The 20,108-nt window shown below is 40.0% G+C and overlaps 1 protein-coding gene across 2 annotated transcripts in view; it reads left to right on the forward strand.

The window, feature by feature from the left end:
• The window catches only part of foxj3 (forkhead box J3), a 98,575-nt gene that overhangs the window by 21,440 nt on the left and 57,027 nt on the right, over positions 1 to 20,108 (forward strand). For both annotated transcript variants that reach the window (XM_042506774.2, XM_042506783.2), the window contains exon 2: positions 14,439 to 14,944. In XM_042506774.2, the coding sequence (XP_042362708.2) occupies positions 14,624 to 14,944 (321 nt within the window). In that variant the 5' untranslated portion in view covers positions 14,439 to 14,623. The remainder of the gene's footprint in view (positions 1 to 14,438; positions 14,945 to 20,108) is intronic.

Below are 20,108 nucleotides of genomic sequence, written 5' to 3' on the forward strand. Positions count from 1 at the left end.
CTCAGGGGGAAAAGGGCATGGATTTATGGCAGGTGGCCGCCCCTTAGCAATATGCCATGAAAACCTTGATCATAAATTGCGGCTACTTCCTGTGAAGCTTTTTGCATTCAGTAGACTTGTTAAAGCCTTACATTTTTTCACGTACAGGTTCACTCATGTAGCTCCAAATGTTTATGTGTTACATGTTAAAAGCCATGTCTTGGTGAGAGTGGGAGAGCGTACACATGATGCATGTTATCAGTGGGCTGTGTTATTATCTGCAGGTACAGTACGACTCCAGGAGCATTTTAAAGAGCCTGTACGGAGGCGCAGTAAACCAGGGAAATGGGACATGAGGAGTCAAAGAGCAGCGCTTCAACAGCTTAATGATGTAGAGGCATCCAGCTCCGTCAGGCAGTAAACTCTCTAATATGCTGTTAATTATTTCTGAGAGATTGAATATTGATTAAAAAGCAAAATGGTTTTAATTATAACCACAGCTCCAGTGCCATTCTAAATGAAGACGATTTTAGGCTTTACGTGAGAGGAACATCTAACAAATCTACCAAACCTCAAGCTATTTCAACTCTGTTTGAATTTTGTTTTTTACTTTGTACTTTCTGGGTTTGAAAGTGAGTCTTCTGTCTCGGTGTAACCGGTGTTACAGCTCTGTCTCTCAACTACAGCTTCAGAGCTGCCAATGCTGATCCACTGTCTAAATTTGAAATTCATGACCTGATTCCTGCTCTGTGTAGCACTCAGAACATGCATTGCCCACCCAGGTAATTCCTTTAAATCACGCTTGGGTAATTCTTGCACGGTTTCTTTTGTAGTACGTCAATGTTGCACTTGAAAATGAGGCTCATACATGGTTGTTTCTGAGAGGAATGACATGGACACATTTTACCATGCTACATTACGTCTGAGTTTAACAGAGAACAAGCTGAAAGTGTACGGTTTTATCTTCAAGAGTCTCTATACTTTGTTTATGTCGACAGTTATATATATAAGCTGTTCATTAGACCTGACAATCTTTTGTAATTGTCATCACACTAGAAATATGTGAACATGCCTGTCACTCATGGTTCAGATTAGGGCTAAGTGATTGATTAATGACTATTAACAATGAATCAGAGAACTGTTTTCTCAGTTAATTAATTAATTAATTGTTTGATGTATACAGTGGTGAGGCTGGGCAATGTATTGATATGAGACTACATATCGTCCTAGAATTTTGATATCGTAACATCTTAAGTGTTGTCTTTCCCTGTTTTCAATGGCTGTATTATAGTTAAGTTAACCGTAGGGGTGCACAATTAATTGAATATTAATCATGATTACAAATTTCATATCAAATCAAGCACTCTCTAAATTGTCATCCTCCACTTTTAAAGAGCTTTCTGCTACATGCACAGCAACAGCAGCCTTGATGGTGTCAGCAAAATTCCTGTTTTTTTTTGTTTTTGTTTTTATTTTTCTAATCCCGTGTTGTTGTTATTGCAGGCGCAGGCAAAACTCATCATGAGTTACCTTTATTCCTCAGTAGCAATTTAAGTCACCACATGGAAAATTGATCACTTGATTGTGTCAGAGCTGATCAGATTGAAAGATGCGAGAAGCAGAGTGAGTGAAAGCAAACTTTTGGACCCAGCACAATGAATGGTTTCATTTTCACTGCGCCTGGTGTTCTTCTAATTCATCTGTGACAGCAGTACGCTCTGCACTCCGTGAGTGTGGCGTTATGAATAACTGCACGGTATATGTATTTCAACAGCACTAGAAAGTCTTGTGGCAGCAGATGTTTTAATATATGAATGTATGGGAATCTGTGAACCTCACAATGTTATTGTTATTATCAGTATTGAGGTATTTGGTAAAAAACATCATCATTTGATTTTTACCATATTGCCAACCTTCTACATGCATGAATTAATCAATAGATTTAAAAATGCCTGTATAATTTCCTAAAGCCCTCAACTAAAAGTTATTCCTTTTACTTTCATTACATAAAGAAAAGCAGTATATCCTCACAATTAAGAAGCTGGAGCTAATGATTGTTTGACTTTTTACTTAAAAAAATGAGTGTAGCAGCTAATTTATCTTCTGTCAGTGACTTAATTCTAACTCAGTAACTACTAAAGGGATAAAATGTATTCCCAGGTGGACCAAAGCATTCCTGGCTATGAGCTATTTTTATGGACAACGCATAGGTTTTCTTATCCCAGGCAAACGGACCCAAGCTCCTGTTACCTCACTGCTTGCCTTAGAGACCGGCTCAATATTTAACATTGACGTTGCAATGGATCTAGCGAATGCAGATGAGGATAGGCCCTCAAGATTGCCACCAAAATGCTCAGCTTGCCAGTGCCTTAAGTGGTCTATTTGTGATTCAGCAGCAGGATCTCGCTTGCTGCCAGGCTGGCATGGAGTCAGCCTCCCAGGGGGAGTGTGTTAATGCGGGCCCCCAGGCCGTGGGACCGGGGTAATTGGGTTCGCATGGTCGGTGTCAGGGCACCCCTGCCACCTCCAAAACAAAGGCCACCTCCCAGCCAAGCTGTTAGGGACAGAGAGACCGACCCCTCCTGATCACTCCTCTGATTCACTGCAAAAGCTTATTCAATTACTGGAATGTTGTATGTAGTATTTTTTTCTTTTTTCTTTTTGACCTGCCGATTACACAATGAGCCGAGGGCCTTGCGCTTGGGTGTGCTGCCATCATCTGCCTGGATCTCTCTGTACCTTTTATCCATATATACATCCAGCCCACCAAACCCACATTAACATGGAAAGTGCCCGACTGCTGAGAGCATCTCTCTGTTATCTCCAATATATAGCGCTGCTGCATCTCCTCACATTTCTCTCTCGGACTGAGTACGTCTGCATTTGGGGTCACAAACCCTGATGCTCACTTCATGGCCTCTCCAGACAGCCTGAAGGGGCTCAGTTGATCCACAGCCAACTCCCAGATCTTCACTACTCTGATCCTCTGTCCCTCTGTATTTTTTGCACGCCTGTCTCCCTGTGTGTCTGCAGCAGCTGGATGCTTTTTCTCTTCACCACATACTTAGAAGACCTGTGTTTGTTTGGCACTGACTAATAAGACAAAGGTGTCTCTCTTGCCTTTTTAAGGTTCAGTGGGTTTAAAGGAACTCAAGGTTTAGCTTCGCTTTGTTGACAACTCTCTCTCCTCAGCGTTTAACTGCCCCACAGCCACAGTTGCGCTCCCGATTGATTGGCAGAATAATTATGGACTTGATTTGTTCAACCACAGGCGAAGTGGGATTGAGGGAGTAGGGGAGCAGAAAGAGCATGTATACCATTTTTCTTTTTTAAGAGCGCAGCAGAGAGGTCTGCTTGCCTGCATCTTAAAAGCCAACTTTAACACAACATAGCCCACTAATAACACTGACACATAGATTGCACTGTAAAACATAGACACTCTTGCACATTCTGTTAGCAGCGAGGAGGCCCCGGTTGGCACCCGGCTCTGCTGTAGGCTGCAATAAGCTGAACAATGTGCTCAGCCGCGTGAGCGGTGAAGCGATAATTGACACATCCTAAAAATGCAAGTAAGGACTGGGTTATTAATGCTTTCTTCCTGGGGGTGGTTTCAGCTGAACCATTAAGCCTTTAATTGAGAAGGAAGACTGACATTAAAAGCTGTTGCCTTGGTGTTGCCGTTACCCACTTTTTGTTTTTTAATGAAGATGAGGCTTAGGGTAGTTCGCTGCATGATCACAGAGCTCACGTGCAGTCACAATGCTCAGGCGCACTGCTATTTTAGTTTGGGGGATCTCAAAAATAACTCTCTTAAGTCCTTTGCCTCCAGGGCTGGAAAAAGTGAGGAGTCTCCCTTTGACTGAAGGGCAGGTGAGCAGAGTTCCCACCCCTCCCTGTTTATCCCCCTCGCAATCACTAGGAAAACAAGGGCTTCTCCCACGCTGGATATAAAGCCGTTGATATGGAAGGTATGACCCGGGTTTCGGTCGAGAGTAAAGATGCCAAAGGCTTGTTACCAGGTTACATCACTGTTGTTGTTGTGAGTGCATGTGCCAGATCTTCAGGCATAACAGAGGGAGCACGCTTAGCGATTCCCCTCCCATTTGCCAAGTTACCATCACACTGCAGGAAGATTCTTGTCATAATAAGCTCTCTCTCTTTCTCTCTCCACACTCACCAAAGTCTGGGCAGCATTTAACAATCACTGATGTAAATATTTATTGTGCTCTGTTTGAATCCTAGTGACATTGTTTTTAATGCAGCATTCATCATGTCTACTGTTCTGAGGCAGCATATATGGCAGTACAGACATCACAGGCTGTAATGGTTGTGTCTGTGTAGCTGAGCAGGCACATGCTGTTGGACTGTTACCCGTGATGGATGCATGACTGCTGTAAAAGGGGATTAATCGCGGAAATTGCAGATAAGTGCAGGAGAGCACTGGTCTGGTAGCTATCAACAGTCTTGTGTCTGCAAGTGGGAGTGAGAATGTGAGCTGAATAGCCTACTCTCTTCTCAGAGAGGAAATGATGACAGTAATGCACAGGTATTTGAAGGGAAGTTGTTCTAGGTAGGCAGCTAGGTATTCTAGGTAGAGAATTAAATAGGTTAGTTGTGGTGGAGTGTTATATAATAATATAAATGCATTTTTGTCTATCTGTGTGCAAGTCTGTGTCATTAAATAGACTCCTGAGAGGAAGCTGAAAATGGCAAATTGCAACCTACACAGGAAAATGCTAATCCTTTTATTAAATGTTAAATTTTTAAAAGGAATAGATGTGCATTTTGAGATTTCTTTTCTTTGAAAAAAGCCAGGCTAGCTGCCCCCCACCTCTAGTCTTTATGCTAAGCTCGGCTCCTACCTCCTTATTCTATCTCTATACTTGATGCGGACATTGATTACAGTGGTATAGACCTTCTTATAAAACTCTCAGAAAGAAAGCAATGTATTTTTCAAAATGTTGAACTATTTTTTTAATTTTACAGAATTTCTGTATCCTGCTCACCTTAAAGAGAGTCTAACGTCCACATTTTAGTCATATTTAAACAGGGATTGGCATGAGTACTTCAGTACTCAAGTGCTTGATTTGGAGGTCAGTGTTCAATCAGTGTATAGAGTAATTAATCTCCACCCAACCTCCCACATGTAAACACAACTTTTCATGTATATGTTTTTTACTATTTAAAAGGGGAAGAGCTACGTGCACTGTATTGCTTTACTCAGTGCCTCCTTGCCCTGCTGTCACTCTCTCGGGAGTGTTACATGGCTAACATTTATTTTTAATGATTGCCAATAAAATTAGTTAATGCGCTACTTTGGCTCCACTGCAGCTGTGTATCTCCCTGCGGACTTAGCATTTGCTAAAGGCATTTAAACAAAGTTTTGTGTTGGAGTTTGTAATATTCCAAATTCAACACTTCAACAGATTATAGAATATTTTCATTTTTATTGTAAATGCCTCCGAATATCAGTTATCAGTCTCATTAATTACTAATAAAAGTGTTGGCCCTGAAAAACCAATATTGGTCGACCCCTAGCTCTTACTAACTGGGGTGTTAGATGTTAGACTGACTTAGAGGAGAGTGGCTCCAGACTTTGGAGACAGCCTTCCAGTGCTGTGTCGAAACCTATGTAGCAGCAACAACACAGAGTTTGCAATTTTTTCTTTCTTTTCTTTTTTAAAGATTGTTTTTGGGGCATTATTTGCCTTTGTTGATAGAACAGCTATATAGACTGAAAGAGTGGGAATAAGGTGCAGCAAGGGGCCATGGTGAAAATCGAACCTGGCCGCTGCAAAGGCCTCAACCTGTATGGGGTCTACACTCTACCAGGTGAGCTTGAGGTCACCCTGGTTTGTAGATTTTTTACATGTTAAATATGCTATTTGAAGCCTGGTTGTTGTAAATTAATTTCAAATTGCACTTGTTTTCTGTTGTTGGCCAATTTACATTCCTGGTCTTATTCAATATATACATATTTTTTGATCCTTGAATGCTCTATAATAATTTCATGCAAGTACTCAAATATGGAAGTTCCTTAAAATGCCCGTACCTAGTTTAAGCATTTTTCTTGTCAAGAAAAGCAAGAATTGTAGCTGAGAGGACAAGTAACCATCAATGTCTGTCGAAGAGAAAAGCCTTTGTGATTGCTGTCGTGAGCACACATGCACAGCAGCAAATGTCCCTTTTCACAGGTCGAACAGAGTCAAACCTGTAAAACACTAGTCATGAGCAGGGTCATGGACCCATATCAAATAAGCCATGTTGACTCATCCACACCACTTGACAAACATAGATTTTTTTCCCCCTCTAATACCTATTTTCACACAAAAGTAAGCACTACATCTGATTTTGTCCTTTCTGACTCTGGCAGCAGTTGGTTACGCCTCTTTCATCCCTGCACATTCTGGTCCTAAACACACTCAGCTTACAGGTAAACAAACGTGTATTCGGTTATTCAAACACAGAACGAATTAACTTTGTCGGCTTTATTGACCTTACATTATTAAACAGAAATGGCAGATGAAAACATTAAGTGTGCGTGCTGTCTGTTTCGGTTAGGTTTCTTACCATTCACCAACATTTCCTGTGGGGTGTCTTGTCATGTCTTTAAATACTGCTCCCTACTGGGAATGCACTGCAACCTGATTTCTGTGCTTTTCTCTTGACTAAGACTTGGGCTATGATTCAAAAAGGGAAAAAAACACTCTTTTCCACCTTTTTAGTTGTACCTGTTTCCCTTTAACGTGTCCCCTGTACTTCTGCTTCAGTCAGTAGTTCCCTCTGTTTTGCAGAATGTCCTAAACCTAAAAGGTGTTAGTTTCATTTAGTAGAGTGAAGGTTGCATGTGAGAGAGTGCTTTAAGCATATATGTTGTGTATTCTGTGGGTTGTTTATCTCAAATCTTGAAACTAGTGGTTTGAAATTGTTGCTTCTGGTTTTGTAATATTTGTAATGATTTAAGCTGATTGTGGTATGAAGTATTAATAATTGTTTCACATTGATTTTGATCCCCTGGAGTCTCAAAACAGCATACCTATCAGCACTTTTACATAATTTTGATAAAAGCAAAATTGTTTACTAAGATGGATTACCTACATTAGCAGGTGTCCAGTCTAGGCAAGGTGATTTTCACACTGTACTGTAGAAAGCAGTAAAAACACCTTCAGCAATTTTGACTATCCCCACTTTATTCTCTGGAACACTGACGCTCCATGCTTACATCTGGTAAAAATCTAATTTTGGCTGCCAAGTTGTTAATTTCTTTGCAATTTCAGATCATGTTCCTGCTAGAACATGTCTGGTTGTGACGATTTTGGTTAAGAAGCTTTTATTGGGTTTGTTTTGTGGTAGAAAGTACTGGTTAATACAGTCATTCCCCATCAACAAAGATGATGCAGCAACCCCCATAGAAGTGCCGGGCTTTGAAGCCAATTTTACATAGTGGCCAAATGTGAAACTTCTGGGTCCGTCACTTTATGCCATGATTCCCAAAAAGACTTTTCCCATAGACTTGCAAATTAGTGGATACACTTTTTTGAGCTCCTCAACCCTTGCGAAATTAGTTGTTTCACTATCGGAATTTGATTGATTCAGTTCGATAACATTTCAAAAGTCTTGAAGAGCTGCACCATTAAACAATTTTATTCCTCATTCAAGTTAGCAGGGCGCTAAACTGGCCGCCTGGCAGGTGTAAGTCTGAAGTGCGCTCTTGCTCTATGGGTGCCACGATGCAGAAGATACTGGTAATTTCATAGCACGGAAATCCTTTTCGGCTTCATGCGCCACTGAATAACCTTCAAAGGAATGAGCGGGGCCCTGCTTCCAGTGCTGTATCCAGTTTTAATTAAACATCCTTGCAGTGCAGAGACGCAGAGAAAGGGGTGACCTGGATACACTGACCAATCCAAGCAGACTAAACTTTTTTTGGACGGGGGGCTTAAAGAGACAGGCACTACAACAGAGCACCTCAGACAGAAGTTGAAAACAGATGTTCAAGGGCAGACAGTATGTAGAAACTAAAATACATGTATAAATTTGAAAATGTACACAATAGGTTAACTTGAACACAGAAATTGTATTTGCAGAACAAATACCACTAATAGCACGGGCTTATTTTTAGTCCACTCGGTGAACACTTATGCAAAAGAAAAAAAACAGAAAAAAAATCTGCTATTACAATGTAAAATCAATTTAAATGTAAGTTACTGGAAGTGTATAAAAACATTGCATTTTAAATGTGTTAATAAATCCTAACCATGTTGCATTTACCATAAAGATTGTAATCATGCAGAGGACACATTAGGTACTTATCTTTGATGGAATTACCTCAGCACTCTCAATTAAACCAGATACTTCAGACTGGTCCTAGAAGAGTGAACAGCCTTCAGAGCGCCATCACTGCCTTTTCCCATCCTTTGATTTAGTACAAATTGCATGCCGCACCTGTGTACTATGTTTAGCAAGACTGCTGACTATATTTGGTTACTGCAGGACAATTGTTTACTGTAAAATAATAGATGCAGTGACATCATGATTAAATTGTGGAACACTATAATTATCATGTTCAGGTTGTTGTGGCAAGTTGTAAAACTAGTAATGTCACAAACTGTAGGGAAAGTAAATGACATGCGAGGCTTGAAAATGAAGAAGCATTTACGTGGACACAGCCGGCAACGACATCTGCTATTGCTAAGAAAAAATAATCATCTCACAAATTACATTACACAACATCCGAAGTGGAAGCTACATTTTGGTCTGTTATATACAATAATAAGCCATAGGAAAAACATACCTAACAGCTGAAATCATGTTCATCGTATGTAATCACGTTTTTATAAATGAATATTTGCAAAAATCTAAACTAGTAAATAGAATATTACATACAAGCAATTAAGATGTAACAATGTAATAATTTAAGTCAAATTAACCACATTCATGAAACATTCATACTTTCTACATTATAATTAAAATAAAGTAGATGGTTATATGAATTGTTGAAGACATTTAAGTGCCATTCATTGTAGTGATATCACACTTGAAATATTAATTTCATCCTGGGTCATGTATTACTATGGATTCTAAAACATTTAAGTGGTTGCTATGTACAAACATCAGTTTAGCAGCAGTTGAGATGGGGAACAGTGCTGATTCTTATGACGCAGTTGCTGACTTGCATCTCAGTACGTACTTGCCTAACATGATGAAGTTGACGTAATCTGCTGTGTTGTGTTGAGTAATCCCTGATGTTACTCAGCTTGTTGCCTCATTGGAGATTCTTGAATAAAAGAGGCCCTGGCACATGTATAATAACCCTGCTGTCAGTTTGATTGAGCCACTTCAGACTTAGTAGCTGAGACACAAAACACAATCACTGATTTGCTGTCATTGCTCTGTAGGCAGCAGGAACGTTGATAAGTCCTGTCAAGAACTTGGTAAATTAAGATGTTTCAAAAACGCTTTCAATTTCTCATTCAGAACTAAATCTGCCATTAATCCCTGGAGGATAAAGAAACTTTGAGTGTTGAATAGAGAATGAATTTGACCATCCATTTCTCCCTCTCAGCCGTCAAATACTCTGTGCTCCATTCTAAAAACAAATTAAAGTTGAGCGAGAGAGAAAGAAGTTTTCCTTTTTCTTTTTTCGGCAGTGAAAGTGACGGAACCCCATTTTCCTAGAGCCAGATCAAAGTGTCTCTGTGTGAGTGGGATCGCAGTCTGTTCCCTTGGGCTCGTAATCATAGCGCCTAAATCTCAGACCTCTTCGAAGCAGACTCTGTTGCCACTCTCTGCTCTCTGCCAGGCCTGATGCCAGCATTGCGTTGCCCTTCACACCCTCCCCCACTGCTCCATCTCCCCTGGCTTTTCTTCTCATCTTTCCCGCCTCCTCAGTACTCCTTTGCTTACCCCCAGACCCGTTGGTGAACATACTCAGACACTGCTCCCTGACGCAGCAGCAGGCTGGGGCTTGTCCCTGCTCTGACTGTCCCACTGCCTGGCAGGGTAATGAAGGCAGCAGGGGGGGCGCCTTACTGCCTGCCTGTGATGCACTTCATCATTCCTGCCACTTCCCAAGGTTCTCTAATTAAGACACCGACTTGGCCCTGCAGATTATGTAGCAGCTGGATCATTAGCGTAGAGGGTCAAATGGCATGAGTCTCTGTGTAGCGGGCGGAGCGCCTTTCGTCAACCCCCGTCTCTGTCAGCTCACCTCTGGTGGCCACCACAAGCCTCTGCCTGGTTCATCTTCTTTGATACCCCCTTTTATACTAAGCAGTTGGTGTCAATTGAATGTTTTATGTCAAGACCACCAAGAAATAACTTTTGCAGATCCTTACTCGGCTTTGGCGGTATCAAATTTTCATACCTTCTTAACATTTCACTGGGGTATGCCGTACATGATGGTGTTTGTGTTTTAAAGAGAAAAATACAAAATAGGTAGGGCAGCCCCTTGGAAGTCTGAGATTTAAATCATCAGTTGGAGACCCTCTGTCAACTGAGATTGCTTCAAGTCAAGCAGGTTTTTTTTTTTCTTGTGCTAGTCAGCATGTTGTGCGTCGTACTTTGGGAGCGTTTTGGTTCCCAGATTTTGCCTCAGAGTGAATGCCCTTGACTTTCATACTACTCTTTGGAGCTGCAGTCATGCAGGCAGGGCATAGACAGCAGCACAGAGGGGGAGAGAGGAGAGACCCTTTGCTTGAAAGTGGTGAATTTGCAGCTCACAGGAACAGTTTCTGTCTTTTGTTTGATATCTAGTGTTGACAAAAAATGTTGTTGCATGTTTACGAATGCAAATGTGCACCCCGCAACAAACGACGACGATTTCAATCAAAGGTAATTTTGTGTGCTGTAAGTCTGCAGCGCTATCAAATTGAATGGTATTATAGGGGTACAACTGATTATCATTTCATCATTAATTAACCTGCCCTTTTTGCTGAACTTACTGAGAAATTGTTCAGTCTTCAAAAATGTCCAAAAAAAACATGCCCATCAGAGTTGCTCAGAGCTCAAAAGCTAGTCTTCAAATGCTGTGTGTTATCCAACCAGCACACTGATATATAACAGAGAAACTCTGAAAACTCTCACCAAAGAGAACCTGGAACCTGAGATTATTTGGTATTCCTGTTTAAAAGATTGTTGAAACAATTCATTGAGTATCAGAGTTGGTACCAATTGATTTTCTCCTGATCGACTAATTATTTAAGCTCTGTTGTACAGCATTATGTTCAAAGTGGCTGAGTCGGACAAAATATACACGATAAATAATCTACACCAATAATGTATGTTGACCCTTTTAGTGCATCTGCAGATATTCGAATGGATGATTATATATAGATAAATGTTCAAAATCCACTTTGTTTTGTATTTCAATGGGCTGCTGTACAAAGGGGAAAATTACTGTCATTCGCAGCTTGTGAGTCACCTTTATTTCAGTTACAGGGTGGAGATATTTGTGTATGATTTGTTTGTCTTTTCAGTGATGAGGAACTGCTCACGATTAGGCTGACTCACCTGTCAGAAGTCAGTCAGCAAGTGCGCTCATCTATCAGTCTGCACATGACTGCAGGGGTTGGGAGATTTACCTTAAGTTTACCTTTTGGTGTTTTCATCCAGGACTCCAGTCTGTGAGCAAACATGATGCTACTGGTAATGAAGGAGGAATAAAAATTGCATGATGGAAAGTAAATAATCATCTCTTTTCCAACTAAAAGATTAAAGCGAAATTGTTCTCAAATAGGGTAGTCAGCTTAATTTCAGCCATTTAACATAGATTTTAAATGTAACAAGAATTTATTGTGGAAAAAAAGCATCCATAAAAATGTCTTAAACCACTCCTTCAGCACAATCAACCTTTTGTTGTCCACTTTCATGCCCAGTATGTTCTAATCATTTACCAAAGTATTGTCAAAAAGGCTGTTCTTATGTAATGCTATTCTCAGTGCTTTGAAGCTCAGCCAGAAGTAGAGCTGCACAATTAATCAATATATTATCAAAATTGTAATATTGCCAAGTTCAATGTCCAACTAGGAGGAGCAGCAGTTTTTAGTGAAGGTAAAATTTGTCACAACACAACATTATAAATGAATCATTGTGGTGCTTCAGAGATACCCTGGCCTACAAATAATATTATAGACATAAGGGAACATGCTTGTTTGGTGCAGGCCCCAGCATAATAAAAAAATCGACATTGTCTTTTAACTGAACATTAAATGTAAAAATTATCACAGCTCATATCACAATTGTAATATCTGTCAAAATAATGGTAATATGTTGGGGCTTTTTTCCCCACATATCATGCAGCCCTATCTAGAAGTAGCATGTCAGGTGAAAATATGACTGTTTTTAAACATGCTGAGCAGCGCTGTATTGGATTATGCTTTGGCATATAAAAGAGAAGCTATGTTAAGCTTATTCACATTTTCAGGAAAATTCTAACTATGGACATGAATTCAATGTGACCACAGCTTCTGCACAGCCACCTATCACTTTGAGGGATACATTTTAGGCTGTGTATCACTTAAAAAGTAAAGAAAGAAAATTAAATAAATAAAAATGAAAATTGCACATTGCTCAGAAGAACTGATTAGAAACTTTATGGCCCCTTATGAAACCCAACACTGATTATAAGGAAAGATATAAGACCAATGCGTCACTCCATTAATGATCTCCCCCAACTGGATTTGGTTTTTCTGCTTCTGAGTTCTTTTTGGATGTATGAAAAATGCCTTCATCATCTGGCTTTGGCTGTATACACTGATAGCAGATATTGAATTGGCTGCCGGGCACAAGCTAACACCCGCTGTGAAAGATCAATTGAAAGGGACAACCACAAACTGCTTGTGACCAACTACCGCCAAAGCAGTGTGCCCAATTTAGGAATTTCTTCCTATTCCTGCTGCATTTCATATTGATAGCAGATGCCCATGAAATATGTTTTTGAAAAATTCCTCACCATCTTTTTGACCTGCTAATGACGTAAAATAGATATAAAACTAATTTGAGATGGAAATATATTAAAATGTATTATTTTGATTAATTGTTCATCCCTAGTTTGAAGTATTATCGAAATTGCAATATGGCCAAGTCCAATATTCAAATCGCAGAGGCTATAGTTTTCTGATAAAGATAAAATACATCATAAATAAAAAAACATAAATTACAACATACCATTTCAAAAGAAGCACCGTGGTGCTAGAGATGAAAAAGAACGTGTTTGTTTTATACAGAATCCAGCAAAAATCTCATCATCATTATCATTATTTTTTATATATTTTTTGCATTGAAAATGAAATTGAAAAATGACCATTTCATGTAAAATATTTGTCAAAATAATCACAATACCATTTTTTCATATCTTACAGTCCTACTTTAAACTCCTTTAAAAAATTAACATGTTTTAAAAACAAAAATTCTAATCCTGAAAAGAACAACACTATTTGGAGTAATTATTTTTTCTAATATTAAATTTAATAAAAAATGTTTAAGATTAACCTCAATGCGTTTGAACCACAGTTTGAAAAATTGGGGTAAACTGAGTTATAATTGGGTTTATTTCCTGACTCCACACAAATACTATTTTTGAAAGATACGATATTTGACCTATTGAGTGCCGTGAGGACTATTTATTCCCAGCCTGACAGCCTGAGTGCACACTCACACACACACAGGCTGACACACATTTGCACACACACACTTGTGCGAGCATGCTTAGTCAAGAGAAAAATCCCACAACTTGGTGAGGATTTCTCATTCTCCCGCCTGTTCTCTCCCCCCTCCCCCCCAGCCAGATTGCAGTGTCATCCTGCTCAGGCTTTTTTTTTTTTCCTCCACGGATCCCTGTGTTCACCTCCGTTTGTAACTTTAGGCCTTTCTACTCTTCCCCTCTATTTTAAGACAGGGAGGGCAGTGTGCCGAGAGGGACTGAGAGACAGGCTGTTGCAGGCTGCACTCTGCACAGCACGGCCGACACGCACGGGGATGGGGATGGTTTGCAAGACGACACTGGCTGGCTTGTTTACGGCAGAGGCTTGGTTTAGGGGAGGAAGGGGAGGAGGCAGGCAAACTGGCAGGCAGGGAAGAAAGGAGAGGGGGTTTACTACCCTCAAGAGAGTCGGAATTCCTCCTGAGCCATTCCCCCATTTGGCTGGCAGTTGTGAAAACAATTGCCTGGCATTTACTCTCTCTCTGTGCAGATGGAGTCCCAGCTATGAGTCAGCTTTGAGAGCAGCAAGTGGTAGAGAAAGTGGTGGGCTTGTGATCTCCTGCACAGCGAATATAAGCATACTTTACAGAGACGTTTGGTTTTTGATGTTGGCCAACCTGTTCAGAGTTGCGTCCTTGTTTGCATTTCTTTTCGTCCTCTGCAGTATTGCTGATATGCATATCTTTTATTCCCAATGTGCTCCTTGAAAGAAAGAGTGTCTGACTAATAGAGGCATGTCTGTTTCCTGTTTCTGCAGAGTTGACCTACAAAAGACGTCATGCTGATGTCTTGAGCTGAGGGAGACTTCATCCTCGACCTGTCACTCGTCTCCTGTTTGTTATTCCACACCTGGTCCACTCTCTATCAGTCAGCGAGCACCAACAGTAACCACCACCACCTCCACCTTTTCCCCACCCCCTTCCTGCCCAGCCTGCCGTCACCATGACGTCGGAGCTGGAGAGCAGCCTGACCTCCATGGATTGGCTTCCCCAGCTGACCATGCAGGCGGCCATCCGCAAGGCGGACGCCCAGAATGCTCACGGGCCCGGCATGGGCAAGAAGAGCGCCCTACTGGATCCTAACACCACGTTGGACCAGGAGGAGGTGCAGCAGCACAAGGACGGCAAGCCGCCGTACAGCTACGCCAGCCTCATCACGTTTGCCATCAACAGCTCGCCAAAGAAGAAGATGACACTGAGCGAGATCTATCAGTGGATCTGTGATAACTTTCCCTACTACAGGGAGGCGGGCAGTGGCTGGAAGGTGAGAAAACATCTGGTCTTTATTGCTGTCATGATGATGATGATGATGATTATAGAGTTGCACTCTGGTTTCTAGCGGGGTTTCTGACTTTAACATAAACTTTTATGTCAAACCAAATATGAGACATTATTTTAGTGCTTTTGAAATTGGATGTCCTTTTGGTTTTTACAGTGGAAGATACACAGTAACTCATATCAGTTTATTCCCTCATGAAAACTCCTCTTTGGCCTTACATTGTGTGGTGCACAGCTTTGGTAGAAGAGTTGAGATTGATATTCCTTAAAGGTCCAGTTTGTAGGATTGAAGGGATCTTTTGGCAGAAATGGAATATAATATAATTATGTTTTCTTTTGTTTATAATCACCTGAAAATTACAATAGTTGTGCTTTCCTTATCTTAAGATGAGCCCTTTATATCTACATTAGTAGCAGGTCCCTGCCAACTTAGTCCGTCATGTTGTACCGCCATGTTTCTAGGACAGCACAAATACTACTAATAGTGGAGGTTTATTCCACCTTCAGTAAGTGAACACTTTAAAAACTTAAAATCAAGTAAAACGTAAATATATGTGAATGTGGTTAAAAAAACAAAAAAACAAAATAACAAAACTGCATCCTAAATCTGTTGAAGTGAATATTAACAATGCTTCATTTATTCAGTGTCAGGGTGATCGGAGAGAACGGACAGACTAGCATCGGAGAATCTAGCAATTTGATACGTATCACGATACAGGGTTGTGATATTGCACTATATTGCAATACTATAAGTAAAACAGTATATTGTTGGGTTTTTTTTAATAATCATAATAATAATATTTTTTTTAATCAAATTTTCTTAATACTGTAATAGTATAAAGAACACACCAACATATACATTTAAAAAATGTGGAAAGGTTTTCAGGACAGTGAAATCTGCATTTATATTTATCACTGTAACTGCCAACATCATATCACTACTTTTTGTGCAATCTGAGCAAAGGAATTAACATTTGCCTGTATCGGTAAAATAAAAAAATATTTAAGTCAATAAATAAATAAAAGTGCCTCTTAAAATGTATCTTAAACCGATTAACAAGATATTATGATGAAAAAAACATTAAAATTGATACTGTGTTTCTGACAATTGATACAGTATCACAAAACATCAAATAGCAATACTAAAATGTTTAAATATTTTCTCACTATGCCACTACATGCTTGAAAGGGGAGGGGTTAGGAGAGAGGTATTCACTTGGTTGGAATTTGATTCAATTTATTCGACTCAGCAAGAAAAAAAAATTAAGAGGTCATACACTGCGACAAATACATAATTCACTGAAAATGACGAGTTTTTAAAGGATAACTTACAGCCATTTTGGTGATGTTTCCAGGAAGACAACAATAGCAATACAAGTCACAGATGACCAAGGTACCATCACGCAGGCTTATATTATAAGCTATGCAGCCTTCCATATATAGCTACGGAGCAAAATGTCCAACCTCACCACAAGATGTCACTAAATCCTACACATTTGTCCTTTAAATAATTGTTTTGTGGTTGTTGGGCATCTTAAACAAAGTGGGATGCCATTGGTAATCACCATTGTCACTTCTGAGAAAGCTTAGAGAGAAACTACGAGAGCGCCAAATCACACTGAGTGCCTTACTCCTCCGGATGAAAAATGGTGCAGCCCTGAGAGAACCATATGAAGTGTAAAACCCTGGATTAATATTCAGAGAAGTGGCCCCTATCTGTGCGAACACAGACTAAATAGCCCATTCATGGGTGGTATTATTCATTGCAGATGCCTTGATAGGAGAAGGCCATTATGCAGAAGAGAGAGCCAGTGCTGTGTCATCATCTCAAGGAGCCCATGATATACCGAGATGAAGCTATGCTGATTGCCTTTTAAAGGGCCCAGATGGAAATTGATATTAGAATGAGTTTTCCAATCAGTCGACGTTTATTGGAAATAGAATCTTAGGCACTGCTTTATTGCAGTCAGACAAGATGTATGAAGCCCATTTCCTGGGGCGACAAGATCTGGCGTGTGTACAGGCTGCATGGAGGTGTTTTTGTGTGTGTAGGTGAGGGGGAGATGAAAAAGCATGTGTTATTATAAATGGATGGATTGATTTTAGCTTTTGTGGCAAGGCCTTTTGTGAAGAAATGAATTGTTTTATTTTGCAACCTTTGTTTCCTCTTTTACCTTCATCATCCCTTATTTAGTTGTCAGCAGCATGGCAGCATGTGTGTTGTCAGTCTGCATGTGTTCCTGCATTAAGTTGCAGGCATTTCTCCTCGACATTGAGGTCAGCTCTGTATTTTGTATACCACCCACCTTCTTTAGTATCAAATTTAACCATTCACTGCACACTAACAATTTTCTCCAGACGTAAGTCCAAGGTAGCAGCAGTATTTCTGCTATCTTTGCTGCTGTACAAACAAATCCGGTTGCAGAGCATGTTGCACTCATTGCTCAGTCTGTATTTATGCATTTAACTGTTAATATGTCTCCAAATCCAGAGAGAAGCTATGAGTCAATCATCATTTATGTGGCTTGAAGTGAACTTGGTGAAGTCTTGTGCACATCCACAGACTTTATTGCTCGGAAATATGAGGGTGTGACTAACAAGCCCCACTAAAGTAACCATAGATAAGACACAACATTTAGATGACACCTGACTGCATACACTTTTTATACGTTTAAGAGTAGGTGTCCTCAGTGGGAATCAAACTGGTGCTGCTGGCTGGCAGGGTTGAAGATTTGCTCTACCCAGTGTAGATTCAATGGAAAGGACTACGTAGTATTAATTCATTATAGCTTTGCTTGTGTATATGGTTGTTCGTGGGCCTTTGGTTCTTTTCTTATCAAGTCTGGCTTCATCTTGAAATCAGCACCTGGTTTTAGGATTCCCAATGCCAGGAACACTGTTTTGTTAGTCAAACCTTGTTTTGAATGCCCAAAAATAATAAAAACCATTCAAGACTTGGAAATGTCATGAAATCCTAATTGATAACTAGTTTTAAAATATCACAGGAAATATGACATTTTAGATGTGACTGAAATACAACTGCTCTACCAGCTGTTTTTTTTTTTTATTTTTGAGTTTTATGGGGGAATTTTCTCCGTGCAATTGTCCACTTACAAACTGGTTCAATCCTCTTGCAGATTAACTGACTAGGGCAAATTTCCAATATTGGAAGTAAGCATGCAGGTAATTTGTCCAAACATAAGCCTAAAATTAATTTAAAAGTGATCTTGTAAGGGTCAGTGGATTTAAGTCTCTGATACCTGTAGACACTCTGAATCCACAGTTATTGTAAAGGGATATTTACAATAAAATTCTCTGCATTTATTTCACTCTCAGAAAATGCACTCCAGATCAGTACTGCTTTCCAGTGAGTCCCATGTACATAATAACACATAATACATTATATTGAATATGCTGTTTTCAATCTGCAAAAGCTCTTATTTTTTTAGATACTATATAATACAGTCAGCGGACAGGCTTGAATCAAGGAAAAACTGATTACAGATTTGAAAGGAATTTCTACCACATAGTTGTCTATTTTTATCCACAGAGATGAAACTAGCAGAAATGTATAATGCTGAAATGGAAATCATCAAGCGTTGGGTATAATGTAGATTTGACGTAACTGGAATAATGCCTTGGGTAAAGGACCAGGGTATAGAATTAGTCAGCGTTGGTTGAGATTGACGCTCTTCAAGTACTTTCTAGTTTAGTAGAGGATTGCATAGATCAACAGATTCAAGCCTAAATGTGGGTTGCGACTGTAGAAATACCCCTCACATTTAAAAGTGTGAAAAACCACATCACTCTAACCAGGATGCTGTACAGCACAGGAAACTGAAAAAGCGGTTTGAAGATGTGCTCATACGCTAGAGCCTGCGTCACTATTTTTTTCTCAGTTCTTGTTAATGGGGTGTTTTCCCTGCCATAGTTTTTTTCTGAGAATCTAAACAACTGAAATAATATGTATGGAGTAAGTATTTATAAAATCTTTTCATTGCATAAGACAGTTGAATGAAATCCAATAGTGCTGTTTCCATGCCCGGGGCATTTGAGCGAGCTCCAGTAGCCTTAGGTTTGTTCCTAATGTTTTTTGTGCTTGGAGAATTTTCACAACCCATCACACAAATGATATTTTCCTTTAAGCCTTTGCAAAAGCCTGAAAAAAGTTTCTCTCCCAATCATCAGGAGGTCACTTGGAGCTTGTACAGTCATGGGTTGTTTTTTGGCTTTAAAGCCCTCAGAGACATGTATTTGAAGAAATAGCATGTACACCTAATTATTGTATATCTCTGTAAGATGCATGCATACAGTAGTAAGATTTCCCTGCAGTGTGACTTTTACTATGGTATGAATCCACCTATAGTGTGACTGAGTATGCATGTTTGTGTGTGTAATTAGTTGGAAGCAAGCATGCCTGGGTGGGGTGAATGTAGGTCGGATGTAGTCATCGCTCCTCTGTTCCCCTGGAGATGTCAGTCGCAGGAATTTGGGACTCAACGCACGCATGCGTCTGTTCTGTATGATAATGCAAGCTGTGCCGGCGAGATGAGACCGGGCTAATCCGGGCACTAGCAACTCATTTAATCATCTCAATAGAACTCCATTAGCCTGCGCTTTTAAGAAATATCAATAAGTGCTGTCAATAAAAACAGATAATTCATCAAGGTCAAAAAATGTGAACGCTGCCTCCGAGAGTGCAGAATATGTGCTCGGCATCTATGAGCAAGCAATTAGGTGGTGCTTTTCTTAACACCCTCTACAGCTCTCTGAGGTACTTTTGATTCATACTTTGCAGGTCAGTCTAAGCAGTCTTTTGTACGAGTCAGCTTGCATACTGTACTGTAGCTTTTGTGTCCTTCTGTTCCTTGTATAGCAAGCTTGGATTATTGAACATCTGCCATATTCCTTAAGGAAATTTCATATACTAGAAATCTTAACTACATATTTCTTAGACGAGTGTAGGGTTTTGCTTGCTGCACCCGTCTATAAAGCAGCACGCTGTTTCTATGTGCTCTTGATTATAATTCATATCTGTTGCTCCATTTTAAAGCCATTACAAGCAATGTGAGCTGGCCCAGATGACTCCTGGGAGATTAAAAGGTAAATGGGAACAGAAATCTCCCACTTCAAGGTCAGAAGAACGAGCA

Source organism: Plectropomus leopardus, chromosome 2 (genome assembly GCF_026936395.1).
Source record: "Plectropomus leopardus strain MGB_pleo_1.0 chromosome 2, ASM2693639v1, whole genome shotgun sequence".
Lineage (NCBI taxonomy): Eukaryota > Metazoa > Chordata > Actinopteri > Perciformes > Serranidae > Plectropomus > Plectropomus leopardus.